This window comes from Bufo gargarizans, unplaced genomic scaffold (genome assembly GCF_014858855.1).
Source record: "Bufo gargarizans isolate SCDJY-AF-19 unplaced genomic scaffold, ASM1485885v1 fragScaff_scaffold_726_pilon:::fragment_4:::debris, whole genome shotgun sequence".
NCBI lineage: Eukaryota > Metazoa > Chordata > Amphibia > Anura > Bufonidae > Bufo > Bufo gargarizans.
The window spans coordinates 292672-308383 of NW_025334174.1; the positions used below are offsets into that span (position 1 = coordinate 292672).

Sequence of the window (15712 nt, forward strand, 5' to 3'; positions counted from 1 at the left end):
AATGGAAAATCTGCCTATAAGTTAAATTTTGAAATTGTATCTCTATTTACCATGAAAGGTCACTATTACAGCATAGGGCACAAAGGGGACTGGGTAGGATTGGGCTTGCATAGATAGGCACTGGAAGTGGTTACAGGGGCAGCATAGTGTTAAAAAAAAATGTGCCAGGGAGCGACACTGATACTGCCCTCCTAGTTTTTTTTTTTTTAAGTAGAGAGGTATGTGCTTAGTGTGTCTCTACTGGCTGCACATAGCAATTTCAACATCCACATTGATGTGTCATAACATGGGTTTTTATAATCTATGACAATATGTGAACGCTGCTTATCTCCTGGAAGTACATCAATTCCCTTACTAAAAATGGCGCTTTTGGCAGCCTCACTAAACACGTGACAGGACACGCCGTCATATGTTCACGAAGACGTCAATGAACCGAATCAAGTGGGAGGCTAGAGCAGCGCAGGATCGTGTTGTGGCGGGCCCCTTTCTTAAAAGGGCAATGCAGGTGAGGATCGCGCAGAGCTCCTTTAAGATGGCAGTCGGGGCCCGGTGAATGATGTGACTGCTGGGTAAAACAATATGGGCTGATAGCAGGATTGCGGAACGTTTAGGTGGGGGTGAGTTTCTGGCTGTAGGACTAGAAGATCCAGCATGCTCACCTTGCGGGTTGGAGGTGCGCTCCCGTGAAGCTCAGCAGTGGGAGTGGGGAGTGGAAGCTATTTGCTGATTCTGTGTGTGAAATCACAAGGCTGTTTACATCTCATATAAAGACTACAACATGGTTGACTGGGTGGCTTCCTATAGTGTTGATTTGTACAATTTGTGCCACTAAAGGGACTTTCACACTTGCGTTTCCAGCATTGAGTTCCGTCCTAGGGGCTGAATACCTTAAAACTGATCAGTTTCATCCTAATGCATTCTGAATGGAGAGCAATCCGTTCAGTATGCATCAGGATGTCTTCAGTCACTGTACGGTTTCCAGAATGCTGGATCCGGCATTATTATGCATTAATGCTGGATCCGGCCCCAAGTGTTCCAGAAAAACGGTCAGGTTTTGTGGTCTGCGCGAAAAAGATAAATACCGGATCTGTTTTTCTGGATGACAACCGGAGAGACGGATCCGGTATTGCAATGCATTTTTTTTTTTTTTTTAGACAGATCCGCATCTGGATCCGTTTACAAATGGTATCCGTTTGCATATAGATTGCCGGATCCGGCAACGGAACTGCCTGCCAGAATCCAACAACACAAGTGTGAAAGTACACTTAGTTGCTTCATTGTGAGAACAGAAGCGCCGTCGCTCTCCATATCAATGGACTGTAACATTTTTGCAGCATTTGAGTGAGGGCTCATGCATATGACCGTACAAAAAAATGCAAATTTTGCACCCTCGTAAAAGAATAGAACATGTCCTATTGTCCGTTTTGCAGACAAGGCCAGGACATTTCTACAGAAGTAAAAAAAAATAATTGTGGGATGCGCTGGGCCATACCCGGGTTTGCCGATCTGTAATTTATGGACCACGAAAAACGCGGCCGTGTACATGCGCCCTAAGGGGAAAAAAGCATGAACAGTGCACAATGAGGGACATGTGTGGCACATGAAAAAAAAATGTGCGAAATTGAAGCACTTTGCATATTAATCCCCCAGGATTCTGAAATAGAAGTTAAATAAGCTTCCCCATTCAGGAGCAAAATGCTCTTGATGTAATAAAGCTAAAAAAAAATGATGGGCACAGTACTGTAGTTATGCACACTTACTAAAAACTACAAAGATATAAGTGACTCCATAAGGCTACTTTCACACTTGCGGCAGAGTAATCCGGCAAGCAGTTCCGTCGCATTCAAACGGACAGCATTTGTAGACAGATGCGCATCCGTCTCACAAATGCATTGCAAGAAGCTGACCGAGGCATGCAGGGGGTTTGTGGAGGGTACTCCCCGTCCTCATCGAGTCCCCACACTGCGGTGACAGGAATCCAATGGCTGGGAAGGCATCCCAATGCCTTGCCTTCTACAGGAGTCTGTAAGATCTCATAGGTTCTCTGCTAGTGTAAAAGCGGACAGACAGTGGTTGAAGTGCCAGAGTGGGGCAAAAATAAACAGTAAAGAAAAAAAAAGGCAATTTCCCATGATAAAGCACATAAAATTGTAAAAAAATAAATAAATAAAATATTCTTTGTTGCCGCGTCCGTAACGACCGGCTATATAAAAATATCACTTAATCTGCCCCCTCACCTGAACACCATTAAAAAAAAAAAAAAAAGCGCAAAAACAACTTTTTTTTTTGTCCTTCCATCACAAAAAGTGTAATGCCAAGTGATCATATAGTCATATATACCCCAACATAATACCAATCAAACCATCACCAAATCCCCCTAAAATTGAGTCCCTGCATAAGACAATCGCCCAAAAAATAAAAACAGTATGGCTTTCAGAATATGGAGACACTAAAACATGATTTTTCTTTTTTTTTTTTAAATGCTTTTATTGTGGAAAACGAAAATAAAGACAAATGGACATATTGGGTATCGCTAGATCCGTAATCACCTGCTCTATAAGATATCACATGATCTATCCCTTAAGGTGAATGGTAAAAATATATATATGAAAACTGTGCCAAAAGAAACTTTTTTTTCGTCACCTTACCCCAAATAGTGTAATAATATGTACCCATAAATGGTACCAATAAAAATGTTAACTCTTCCTGCAAAAAATGAGCCCGTACGCAAGACATTTGTCCCCCCAAAAAAATGGCTTTTAGAAAATGGAGACATAAAAACAAAGAAATGAACAATTCACTGTAATAGTCATTTTCTCGTGCATGGCATTGGGGGACACGGCACCATGGGTATACGTCCAACTACTACTAGGAGGCATTAGACACAAAAAGTGTTGGCTCCTCCCAGGTGGGCTATACCCTCTCCACAGGCACGAGGCTATTCAGTTTTAGTCTAGTGTGTGTGTAGGAGGCAGACCTGTCCTGCTTTTTTTTTTTGCAGGTCCTGCTTTTTTTTTTTTGCAGGTCCTGCTGTTTATTTTTTAATTTTTTTTATTCTTTTTTTTTTCTCTCTTCTGAAGGTCTCGGTGATCTCCACCGTTATACCTGCTGCAGGCTGGCGCTCCATGTTCCACTTTTGGGCCTGCTAGGCCGCGATCTTCCCGGCCCCTCCTCCTTGCATCCTGGGCTTTTCTGACCCCGCCTGGCCCTCGGGAGAGGCTATCTCCTCCACCCATTCCTGGTCTAATGTGGGTTTTCTGTTGGAGGGGGTGGCTAACCCCTCCCCCCCTCAATTGCTTCATTTCTCCTGCAGCCCTCCTGACCACCTCTATAGCTGCTGCAGCGCCTCTTTGGGGAACATGGCAGGATCGCCACGTATTTTCACGTGCGTCCGCTGTCTACGAAGGCTGCCATGCGGTCAGCCTGTCCCTGCTTGTGTGCAGTACCTCTTCCCAGACCCCATCGTGTCCCCTGACCAATCCTTTTGTGTAGGTCCCCCCTGAATGGTCTCCCTCCTTGTCAAAGCCATGGGAACCTTGTCCGAGTCTCCCAATCCCTGGCGGAGTCGCTGGACCGCTACCTATCCAAATTGCGGCCACCTCTGCCCTCCCAGGGTCCTCCCCGCAGATGGGGCACGCTCAGATACCGGGTCCGGCAAGGGGTAGTTCACAGTACAACCTTGGGTGGTCTCAACAGAGTTCCACCCCTCCTCGGGTCCTCCCCAGAACAGGCCTGAGGCTGGTGAATAATCCTTTCCTGTCACCCCATCCGTTGCCTCTGGGGACTCCTCTGCACCGATTCCCTTGGAACAGAGCATCAGACGGTCTTGTCTTCCTCCATACAGAAGCCCTCTGGGAGGTCAAGACTAACGTGCACGGAGCAACCTCTCCTACCCAGGGTTGGTATCCCCTCTAGTGGATTTTCGGATGGCGCTCCCCTGACTGCATAGGTATTCAGCCGTCTTTAGCATACGGAGTCACCTACGTGGTGTCTCTGGTACTTACGCCTTCTCCTTAACAGGGGGGTACCTGCACCACTGCCATAGGCTGTACCTGACAAGCCTTCCTGGTTCCCCTATACCAGGGGCTATGCTCTACCCATCCTGGTGCTCGTGTTCGCCACTCTACCTCATTACAGGGGGTTCCTGTTCTAGGCAAGCTGTTGGCTCGGGCAAACGCCTCCTGTAGGTTGGTGAGTAAAAAACCAATTATATCTGTCTGTTTCCAGCCGCCTCGCTCCTTTTCATAGGTAGAGTACCTACACCTACTCCAGATGCTGAAGCCATTAGTCCTGGCTGGCTCTATGGTGTTCCATGCGGCACTATTTCTCCCTTCCGGGCGAGATATACAGGCCGCCTTCAATTGCCGTAGCAATTGCACCTGTCTGTTCCCAGCCATTTTGCTCCCTTCATAGGTAGAGTACCTACACCGTCTCCAGATGCTGTAGCCAATACCCCTGGCGGGCTCTATTGTGTTCCATGCGGGAACATTTCTCCCGACGGGCGAGATATAGAGGCCACTTTCAATTGCCGTAGACTTGCCTCTGTCCGGTTCTAGTGGGCACCAAGCTGCCACCTTGATCCCTTCATAGGTAGAGTACCTGCACCTTCTCCGGATGCTGTAGCCGTTGCTCCTGTCTGGCCTTATGGTGTACCATGTGGCATTTTCTCTCCCTTACCGGACGAGATATTGAGGCCTCCTCCAATTGCCGTGGCCATTGCACCTACCTCATCATAGTGTGCACCAAACAGCCATCTTACTCCCTTCATAGGTAGAGTTCCTGCACCCTCTCTGATGCTGCAGCCGTTACACCTGTCTGGCTCTATGGTGTACTATGCGGCCCCGTTTCCCTTTTTTTTTTCAGGCGAAATAGAGGGCCTCCTTCAGTTGCCATTGCACCTACCTGATTGTAGTGTGCACCTCTCTTGTTCTTTGTTCTGGTTCTAGAGTGCACCATGTGGCCACATTGCTCCGATCTTAAAAGTAGTACCTCTACCATCTCCAGATGCTGTACCCATTACACCTGTCTGGTTTTATCTCTGCACTACACAGCCGTATTTCTACTTTACAGGTTGAATTCCTGTACCCTCCAAATGCTGTTGTATTCCCAGATACTGTGGCTATGTTTCCACCCTCCTTAGAAGGCAACATGCAGCCACTTTACCTATATTTTAGGCGTGTGTTTGTAGTACCCCAGGAGGTGGGCCCTATGGTGCAATCTGTGGCCCATACAGTTTCTGTATTACTGGGTGCTTTCTGCCCCCGGGTTCTAATCTATGCTGCGGATGTTGGTTCCATCCTTTTGGTTCTTCCATACATCTGCCACTCTGTTACTGTTGTGCTCAATGGTCTCCTTGTACTTCTCAAGGCACTGTCTACAACAGGCCATCCTGGTTCAGCATGTGCATGGTTACCATATCTGGCAGGGGTGGGCCAGCCCAACCCCCACCTTGTCGGTCTAGTGCTACTTCTGGTAGCTCCAGTATATGGCTGATCTGTTCTGATCTGGCGGGTGGTCCACATACCACCACGCTCCCTACACCATGGCCAGGTGGTTTGTTGGCCTTTGTGCTAGGGTTGCTCTTGCCATCTCTATAAGGTACTACGGTATGCTGCGCTCCTCGTTACCCCATGTTATAGAGGAGTACTTGCGTTGGTTCCTATTACAGAGCGGCCCATTCCTGGTGGAGTACAGGGATCTCCACTGGATCTTCTACCTTGTTGGGGCACCTAGCTTGGTGAGCACTGGCCGCTGCAGCAGTTTTCGGTCATCGCTGGATGTACTCCGCCACACAGAATCCTTCTCGGGTCACCGGCATTTATAGTCACTGGACGTCCTCCCTGACGGGTCAGGGACAGGACCACTGAGCGCCACACACCTGTCTGGTAGGTGAATTTTCAGCTGATTGCTCTGGCATCGGACAGGGTCCCGTAGTTCCTTCTGGGTCCAGGTGTTCTCAGTATTCCCTTATATTCTCTGCTTAGTTGTACTACGTGACAGAGGACCTTGCCGTCGTCTGCATCTGTCAGGTACTTTCTTCCCCCTGGGAGTTTTCAGTATGCCGGTCGCAGCTGGTTTTTACATTTCTGTGTAGTCTTACCCGTTTTCTTTTCATGGCGACTTCTTCATTCCTTATGCATATGGATGTCTGTTGATTTAGTGGTACATCCCGAGCTGCTGTACTTGCCCTCTCTGGGACAATGTATACAGTTTGCTAGTCACTATTCTTGGAATGGCTAGTTGTCCATGGCCAATGTCCCTTCCCCTATAGTTGTTTCATTTCACCTTTCCTGGATATTTATTTATTTATTTTTATTTTTTTGGGGGGGGGGGGGGGGCTGGGTTGATTGTTCCCTTTATGGGTTCCAATAGCCTTGTGGCCCTCTTGGGATTCGTGTCTCTCTTCCCATCCTCCCACGTCAAGTACCTGGTATTGAGTGGTTTAGTGCTACGGTTTGCAATTCCGCCGTATGGTCTCCTTCAGGAGGGACCTCCTCCTGTTGCAGAACCTTTCCTCCTTAGGCTGTTTGGAGTACTCTCCTTCTACTCCCATGTCTCTCAGTCCAGTGTGTCCCTGCTGAGATTTCCTGGGCCTGTATCTGGTTCCTTTTTTCCCTGATACTTCACATGCCCAGAGTTTTCTTTGGTCTTACGCTTCACAGTGATATCTTGTTTTCAGAGGCTCGAGCCTCGTCTCCTGTTTTTGGGACGCAGGTCTTATCATTCTCTTTTCCTGGCCTTTACCTACAACCCCCTCCTTCTCCAAGGGTTGGTGGTTTCCTCTAGCAGCCTTGGTTTTCACCTTTTTAAATAGGGCGCTTACCTTCATCATCTGGCCTTGTGGTGAGGGGAGACCTGCTCCCTTCACATGTGAGTTATGCTATGGCTTCCTTCACTCGTTTGGCTTCCAGTGCTTCCTTGTTTCCTTTCTCCCCTGGCCTGTCAGGGCTTGGCCACGGGTTTTTTCGCTCTTTGGGTCTGAGACAATTTAGAGCGTTAGGTAGTTCCAACACGCGGTGCTGTCCTAATTTTTTTTTTCTCCAGCCCTTGGCTGAGCTCGGTGTTCCCTTTTGCCGCCTTCTTGCATTTGGGATTTTCTTCCAGGCATTTGTCCTGGGGTGCTGGCAGTCTTCACTGCTTCTTCCTTGAGGGTTCTTCCTTGTAATGGAACCTCTTGCCCATTCCGTGTTTTTTCCTGTTGGGTCACATGGTTCTCCTGCACCTGTATGCCCAACCGGTGGCATGGCTGTTCTTTTCCCACCCTTGGGGACTGCTTTGGGACGTCCCATGGTGCTGTCCCCCCCCCAATGCCATGCACGAGAAAATTGGATTTTTTGTACTCGCCGTAAAATCCTTTTCTCGTAGTAGGCATTGGGGGACACAGATCCCACCCTATGTTTTTTTACTTCTGCTTCTCTGGGCTGGTCTCTTGATCTTTCCCGGTACGGGAGTTGTTGATTCCTTGCTTTTCTTCTCTCTCCTACTGCTTTTGGTACAAACTGAATAGCCTCGTGCCTGTGGAGAGGGTATAGCCCACCTGGGAGGAGCCAACACTTTTTGTGTCTAGTGCCTTCTAGCGGTAGTTAGACGTATACCCATGGTGCTGTGTCCCCCAAGGCCTACTACGAGAAAAGGATTTTACGGTGAGTACAAAAAATCCAATTTTTTTTTTCCTCTAAAATACTTTATTATGTAACTAACAGAAGAATTTTATTTATTTTTTCATATTTAGTCTTTTTGTGTCTGTATCAATCTGGTCTATAAAAATAGCACATGATCTAACCTGTCAGGTGAACATTGTAAAATGCAAAAAATAAAAACTATGCCAGAACAGCCATTTTTTGTTTTTGTTTAGATTAGCTCACAAAAAGCATAATCTAGAGCAATAAAAAATCATATGTACCCAAAATACAGTCCTGATCAAAAAGTTTAAGACCACTTGAAAAATTGCAAAAAATCTTATTTTACATTGTTGGATCTTAACAAGGTTCCAAGTAGAGCTTCAACATGCAACAAGAAGAAATGAGCGTGAGACTAAATATTTTTTGCGCAATCAATTAATTGAAAATAACGATTAAACTGAAACAGGCTGTTTTTCAGCTGATCCAAATTTTAGGACCACATGCCTTTTAAAAGGCCAAGTCTGTGCAAAGATGTGGATTTACACATTGTGATGGCAAAGGCAAAAACTCCCTTTTTGAACGTGGTCGGGTTGTTGAACTGCATAAGCAGGGTCTCTCACAGCGCGCCATCGCTGCTGAGTTGGGACGCAGTAAGACAGTCATTTGGAATTTCTTAAATTCTTAAATGAGCCTGAGGGTTATGGAACAAAAGTCAAGTGGAAGACCCAAAAAAAATTCACCAGCACTGAGCCGGAGGATCCAGTTGACTGTCCGTCAAGACACTGGAAGATCCTCAACCCAAATTAAAATGCCCTTACTGATGCTGACTGCAGCCCCATAACCATCAGACGGCATCTGAGACTGAAGGGCTTCAAAAACAAAAAACGTCTTCTAAGACCTTGTCTCCTTGAACGCCACAGAACTGCTCGTTTGGACTTTGCAAGAGAGCACCAAACATGGGACATTCAAAGGTGGAAGAAAGTTTTATTCTCATGATTTTTTTTTTTTTTTTTTTTTTTTTTTTTTTAACCTAGCTGGTCCTGATGGTTTCCAACGTTACTGGCATGACAAGCAGATCCCACCTGAGATGTTTTCTACGCGCCTCAGTGGAGGGGGCGCCATAATGGTCTGGGGTGCTTTTTCCTTCAGTGGAACAATGGAGCTTCAGGAAGTGCAGGGGCGTCAAACGGCCGCTGGCTATCCGCTGTACAGATGTTGCAGAATGGTAACGACTGGGTTTTTCAACGCTACAGTACACCATGCCCGCAGGACAAGGGACTTCTTCCAGGAGACTAACATCACTCTTTTGGGCCATCCTGCGTGTTTCCCTGATCTAAATACAATTGAGAACCTTTGGGGATGGGTGGCAAGGGAAGTTTACAAAAATGGACAACAGTTCCAGACAGTAGATGGCCTTCATGCGGCGCGGCCGTCTTCACCGCTTGGAGAAATGTTCCCACTCACCTCATGGAAACGCTTGTATCAAGCATGCCGAATTTTAGAAGTGATCAACAATAATGGTGGAGGTACTCATTGCTGAGTTCGTGTTTTGAAGTTGAATTTCTGTTTTGGAGGTGTGGTCCTAAACTTTTGATCAGCTGAAAAACAGCCTGTTTCAGTTTATTCGTTGTTTTGTCTAACTTCCATTTCTTCTTGTTGCATGAAGCTCTACTTGGAACCTTGTTAAGGTCCAGCTATGCTAAATCTGATTTTTTTTCATTTTTTTTATTTTTTTTGCCATTTTTTTTCCAGTGGTCTTAAACGTTTGATCAGGACTGTAGTACCAACAAAACTGTCCGCTTATACCGTAATTTACAAAATGGGATCACCGTTTGGGAGCTTCTACTGTAGGGGAGCATCTTGGTGTCTTCAATTGCGACATGGTAAGGGTACTTTCACACTAGCGTTTTTTCTTTTCCGGTGTTGAGTTCCGTCACAGGAGCTCAATACTGGAAAAAAAGTTTTATCCTAATGCGTTCTGAAAGGAGAGCATTCCGTTCAGTAATCAGGATGCATCAGTTCAATCCCTCTTACGTTTTTTGGCTGGAGAAAATACTGCAGCATGCGGCAGTTTTCTCTCAGGACAAAAATCCTGAACATTTGCCGGAATGCCGCATCCGGCATTAATTTCCCTTGAAATGTATTTGTGCCGGATTCGGCATTAAGTGTTCCAGCAAAACGGATCCTTTAAAAATGCAAAAAATAAATACCGGATCCGTTTTTTCTGGATGACACCAGAGAGACGGATCAGGTATTTCAATGCATTTGTCAGACTGATCCGGATCCGGCGGTTACAGCGACGGAACTGCCTGCCGGAATCCTTTGTCACAAGTGTGAAAGTACCCTAACTTCAAATTATCCCAGTGAAGTCTGCCCTCCAAAAACCATATATTGATCCTTCGCTTCTGCGCCTTGCCATGTGCCCATACATTTATGACCACATATGGGGTGTTTCTGTAAACTACAGAATCAGGGCAATATATATAGAGTTTTGTTTGGCTGTTAATCCTTGCCGTGTTGCAGAATTTTTTTAAATTAAAATTATGAAATTTTTATTCTACATTTTCCTTTTAATTCTTGTGGAACACCTAAAAGGTTAACAAAGTAAAATCGTTTTTCTATACCTTGAGGGGTATAGTATCTAAAATGTGGCCATTTGTGAGGCTTAGGCTACTTTCACACTAGCATTCGATCGGATCCGTTCTGAACGGATCCGATCATAATAATGCAGACGGAGGCTCCGTTCAGAACGGATCCGTCTGCATTATTTTAGCATATAAAAGCTAAGTGTGAAAATAGCCTCGTACGGATCCGTCCAGACTTTCAATGTAAAGTCAATGGGGGACGGATCCGCCTGAAGATTGAGCCATATTGTGGCATCTTCAAACGGATCCGTCCCCATTGACTTACATTGTAAGTCTGGACGGATCCGCACGCCTTCAGCTGTCCGCCTGTCTGTGCGGAGGCGAGCGGAGCGGAGGCTGAACGCCGCCAGACTGATGCAGTCTGAGCGGATCCGCATCCATTCAGACTGCATCAGGGCTGGACGGCTGCGTTCGGGTCCGCTCGTGAGCCCCTTCAAACGGAACTCACGAGCGGACCGACGAACGCTAGTGTGAAAGTAGCCTTACATAATAGAAACCACCCATAAAGTGACTTCATAACTGAACTGGTCCTTAACCACTTCCCATCTGGGCCATTTGCCCCCTTCCTGAACAGGCCTAATTTTGCAAATCTGACATATCTCACTTTATGTGGTAATAACTTTGGAACGCCTTTACTTATCCAAGTCATTCACAGATTGTTTTCTCATGGCACATTGTACTTCATGCTAGTCATAAATTTGAGTCAAATAAATTTCCATTTTTCTAAATTTCTATTTCTTTGCTTTTTAAGGCCTCTTTCACACGAGTGTGACGGATTAGGTCCGGATACGTTCAGGGTGTGTTCATTGAAACTTGCACTATTTTGCAAGCGAGTTCAGTCAGTTTTGTCTGCGATTGCGTTCAGTTTTTTCCGCGCGGGAGCAATGCGTTTTGATACGTTTTTCACACGCGTGATAAAACTGAAGGTTTACAAACAACATCTCTTAGCAACCATCAGTGAAAAACGCATCGCACTTGCTTGCGAATGCAATGCGTTTTTCACGCAGCCCCAATCACTTCTATGGGGCCAGGGCTGCGTTAAAAAAAACGCAGAATATAGAACATGCTGTGATTTTTATGCAACGCAGAACTGATGCGTGAAAAACAACGCTCATGTACACAGACCCAATGAAAAGAATGGATCAGGCTTCAGTGCGGGTGCTATGCGTTCACGTCACAAAACTCGCTCGTGTAAAAGGGGCCTAAAACAGTGTGATACCTCATAAAATATTTATTACTTAACATTCCCCATATGTCTACTTTATGTTGGCATCGTTTTGGAAATGTCATTTTATTAGGACGTTAGAAGTTTAGAAGCAACTTTTTTAAGAAAAATGCCAAAACCCACTTTTTAACCACCTCAGCTCCCCTAGCTTAAACCCCCTTAATGACCAGACCACTTTTTACAATTCTGCACTACACTACTTTCACGTTTTATTGCTCGGCCATACAACTTACCACCCAAATTAATTTTGCCTCCTTTTCTTCTCACTAATAGAGCTTTCATTTGGTGGCATTTCATTGCTGCTGACATTTTTACTTTTTTTGTTATTAATCAAAATTTACCAAATTTTTTGCAAAAAAGACATTTTTCACTTTCAGTTGTAAAATTTTTAAAATAAAACTACGTTTCTAGATTAATTTTTCTCTAAATTTATTGTTCTACATGTCTGATTAAAAAAAAACTTTTGTCACAAGTTAGTGGAAAATTATGTTCTTTTCTTACAAAGTCTCATATTCCACTAACTTGTGACAAAAAAAATAAAAACTTCCATGAACTCACTTTGCCCATCATGAAACACCTTGGGATGTCTTCTTTCCAAAATGGGGTCACTTGTGGGGTATTTATACTGCCCTGGCATTTTAGGGGCCCGAATGCGTGAGAAGTAGTTTGAAATCAAAATGTGTAAAAAATTTCTGTGAAATCCTAAAGGTGCTCTTTAGAATTTGGGCCCATTTGCCCACCTAGGCTGCAAAAAAGTGTCACACCTGTGGTATCGCTGTACTCATGAGAAGTTGACTTCTCCTGAGTACGGCGATAACACGTGTGACACTTTTTTGCAGCCTAGGTGCGCAAAGGGGCACAAATTCCTTTTAGGAGGGCATTTTTAGACATTTGGATTCCAGACTTCTCACGCTTTAGGGCCCCTAAAATGCCAGGGCAGTATAAATACCCCACAGTATAAATACCCCATTTTGGAAAGAAGACTCCCCAAGGTATTTTGTGATTGGCATAGTGAGTTCATGGAAGTTTTTATTTTTTGTCACAAGTTAGTGGAATATGAGACTTTGTAAGAAAAGAACATAATTTTCCGCTAACTTGTGACAAAAGTGTTTTTGTATATAAAAAAAAAAAAAAAAAAAAAAAACACTTTTGTCACAAGTTAGCGGAAAATTATGTTCTTTTCTTACAAAGTCTCATATTCCACTAACTTGTGACAAAAAATAAAAACTTCCATGAACTCACTATGCCCATCACAAAATACCTTGGGGAGTCTTCTTTCCAAAATGGGGTATTTATATTGTGGGGTATTTATACTGCCCTGGCATTTTAGGGGCCCTAAAGCGTGAGAAGTCTGGAATCCAAATGTCTAAAAATGCCCTCCTAAAAGGAATTTGTGCCCCTTTGCGCACCTAGGCTGCAAAAAAGTGTCACACATGTGTTATCGCCGTACTCAGGAGAAGTCAACTTCTCATGAGTACAGCGATACCACAGGTGTGACACTTTTTTGCAGCCTAGGTGGGCAAATGGGCCCAAATTCTAAAGAGCACCTTTAGGATTTCACAGAAATTTTTTACACATTTTGATTTCAAACTACTTCTCACGCATTCGGGCCCCTAAAATGCCAGGGCAGTATAAATACCCCACAAGTGACCCCATTTTGGAAAGAAGACATCCCAAGGTGTTTCATGATGGGCAAAGTGAGTTCATGGAAGTTTTTATTTTTTTGTCACAAGTTAGTGGAATATGAGACTTTGTAAGAAAAGAACATAATTTTCCGCTAACTTGTGACAAAAGTGTTTTTTTTTTTTTTTGTTTTTTTTTTATATACAAAGTGTTTGCCAAAGCATATGAACACCGCCCCTCAGCTCATAAGCCTCGGCAAACGTATCTTTTTTTTACTGCAGAGGAGAAATCTTTTTTTTTTTTTTTGTTTTGCTTTTTTTACCTTTTTTATAGGACAAACCTCTCCTTCCGCATGGGACAATGTGCAAAGCGCAAATTGCCCAGAGATGTGGCAAAGTACATTATGCACTTTATCGCAGGTGAAAAGAGAGGTTTGCAGCAGCTCTGTGTGAAAGGGCCCTATGAGCCCTGTGTGCCTGTCCTGTGTGATGCAATCCCTATGCTAATAGTGTACCTGTGTGTGTGGTACTTCCGGAAAAACTCCCCTAAGCATAGGGCAGGGTGGTCAGGGCAGTCAGGACAGAAATAGCGGGTGTCACGCCTTATTCCACTCCTGCTACAGACACGACATCTTTTTCGGGGTGACGGTTGGGTTGAGGTACCAGCAACGACATTGGGGAAATGTCGCTCGTGTAGACGGCTCACTACACTGGTGGATGGGGCCAAGGAACCTCCTGGATACAGGAGGTTCTCGATGATCTGTTCCTGAAATTTGAGGAAGGATCCTGTTCTCCCAGCCTTAGGCCCCATGCACACGGCCGTTGTTCACGGCCGTGTGCGGGCCGTGGAACCGCGGCCTGGATCCCTCCTGAGAGCAGGAGCGCACGGCGTCACTGGTTGCTATGACGCCGTGCGCTCCCTGCTGCCGTGGCAATACAGTAATACACTGGTATGATCTATACCAGTGTATTACTGTACTGTGCCGGCAGCAGGGAGCACACGGCGTCATAGCAACCAGTGACGCCGTGCGCTCCTGCTCTCAGGAGGGATCCAGGCCGCGGTTTCACGGCCCGCACACGGCTGTGAAACACGGCCGTGTGCATGGGGCCTTACTGTAGAGAACAAAACTATTATATGCAGCCAATTGAATCAAATATACAGACACCTTCTTATACCAGCGTCGGGAAACTAAATACGGAGCCAACATCTGGTCATTGAAGTCCACCCCTCCCTTGGGCAAATTATAGTCGTGGACACAGAGGGGCTTTTCAATGACACTGGTTGCTCGTTTAATTTGGATTGTTGTGTCTGCGTGAATGGAGGAGAGCATGTAAACGTCACGCTTGTCTCTCCATTTCACCGCAAGCAGTTCTTCATTATACAAGGCAGCCCTTCTCCCCCCTTCCAAGACGGGTGGCAACGAGCCGTTGGGGGGAAGCCCGCGCGACTAGTTCGTGCGGTGCCACAGCAGCCAATCTGTTCTAGGAAAAAATGCCTGAAGAGTGCCACACTTGTGTAAAAATTGTCCACATAAAGATGGTACCCCTTGCCAAATAAGGGTGACACCAAGTCCCAGACTGTCTTCCCACTGCTCCCCAGGTAGTCAGGGCAACCGACCGGCTCCAGGGTCTGATCTTTACCCTCATAGATCCGAAATTTGTGGGTATAGCCTGTAGCCCTTTCACAGAGCTTATACAATTTGACCCCATACCGGGCGCTCTTGCTTGGGATGTATTGTTTGAAGCGAAGGCGCCCGGTAAAATGTATAAGGGACTCGTCTACGCAGATGTTTTGCTCCGGGGTATACAAATCTGCTATGAGCTCTTTGAGGTGCCGAATTTTGTGGAGTCGGTCAAAAGCTGGTTGGCCTCTGGGACGGGAGGTGGTGTTGTCGCTAAAGTGCAGGAAACGCAGGATGGTCTCAAATCGTGTCCTGGACATAGCAGCAGAGAACATGGGCATTAGGGATCGACCGATTATCGGATTTACCGATATTATCGGCCGATATTCAGGATTTTGAACACTATCGGTATCGGCATCTATTTTGCCGATATACCGATAGTGTATGGGGAACACAGATCGCGCTGCTGACAGCGCTCTCCGTGTTCCCCTTAGCAGCACAGGGGAGAAGGAGCAGTGTCTCCTCCCCCTGTGCTGCCGCTGCCGCCAATGTAAGGACAGGAGACAGGAGGAGGGGAGGAGCTATGGCCACTGCTCCACCAATGAAGATTAATCTATCATTCATTCATATACAGGAGGCGGGAGCTGCAGGATCACATAGCCGGCTCCCGGCCTCTATGAGCTGTAGCTGCGATCTGCGGTAGTTAACTCCTCAGGTGCCGCGGATCGCAGCTACTGCTCATAGAGGTCGGGAGCCGGCTATGTGATCCTGCAGCCAGCTCCCGCCTCCTGTATATGAATAAATGTGAGATTAAGCTTCATTGGTGGCGCAGTGCGCCCCCCCAAGCCCCCCAGTATCAGACATTGGTGGCGCAGTGCGCCCCCCCCCCCAAGCCCCCCCAGTATTAAGCATTGGTGGCGCAGTGCGCCCCCCCTCCCCCCCAGTATTAAGCAGTGGTGGCGCATAGGGCCCCCCC

General features: G+C 46.0%; 1 protein-coding gene across 4 annotated transcripts in view; it reads left to right on the forward strand.

Annotated features, from left to right (window-relative positions):
* Positions 1-436: 436 nt before the first annotated feature.
* The window catches only part of LOC122922805 (zinc finger protein 692-like), a 405840-nt gene continuing 390564 nt past the window's right edge, over positions 437-15712 (forward strand). For all 4 annotated transcript variants that reach the window (XM_044273542.1, XM_044273545.1, XM_044273543.1 and 1 more), the window contains exon 1: positions 437-505. In XM_044273542.1, coding sequence (XP_044129477.1) covers positions 500-505 — 6 coding nt within the window. In that variant the 5' untranslated portion in view covers positions 437-499. The remainder of the gene's footprint in view (positions 506-15712) is intronic.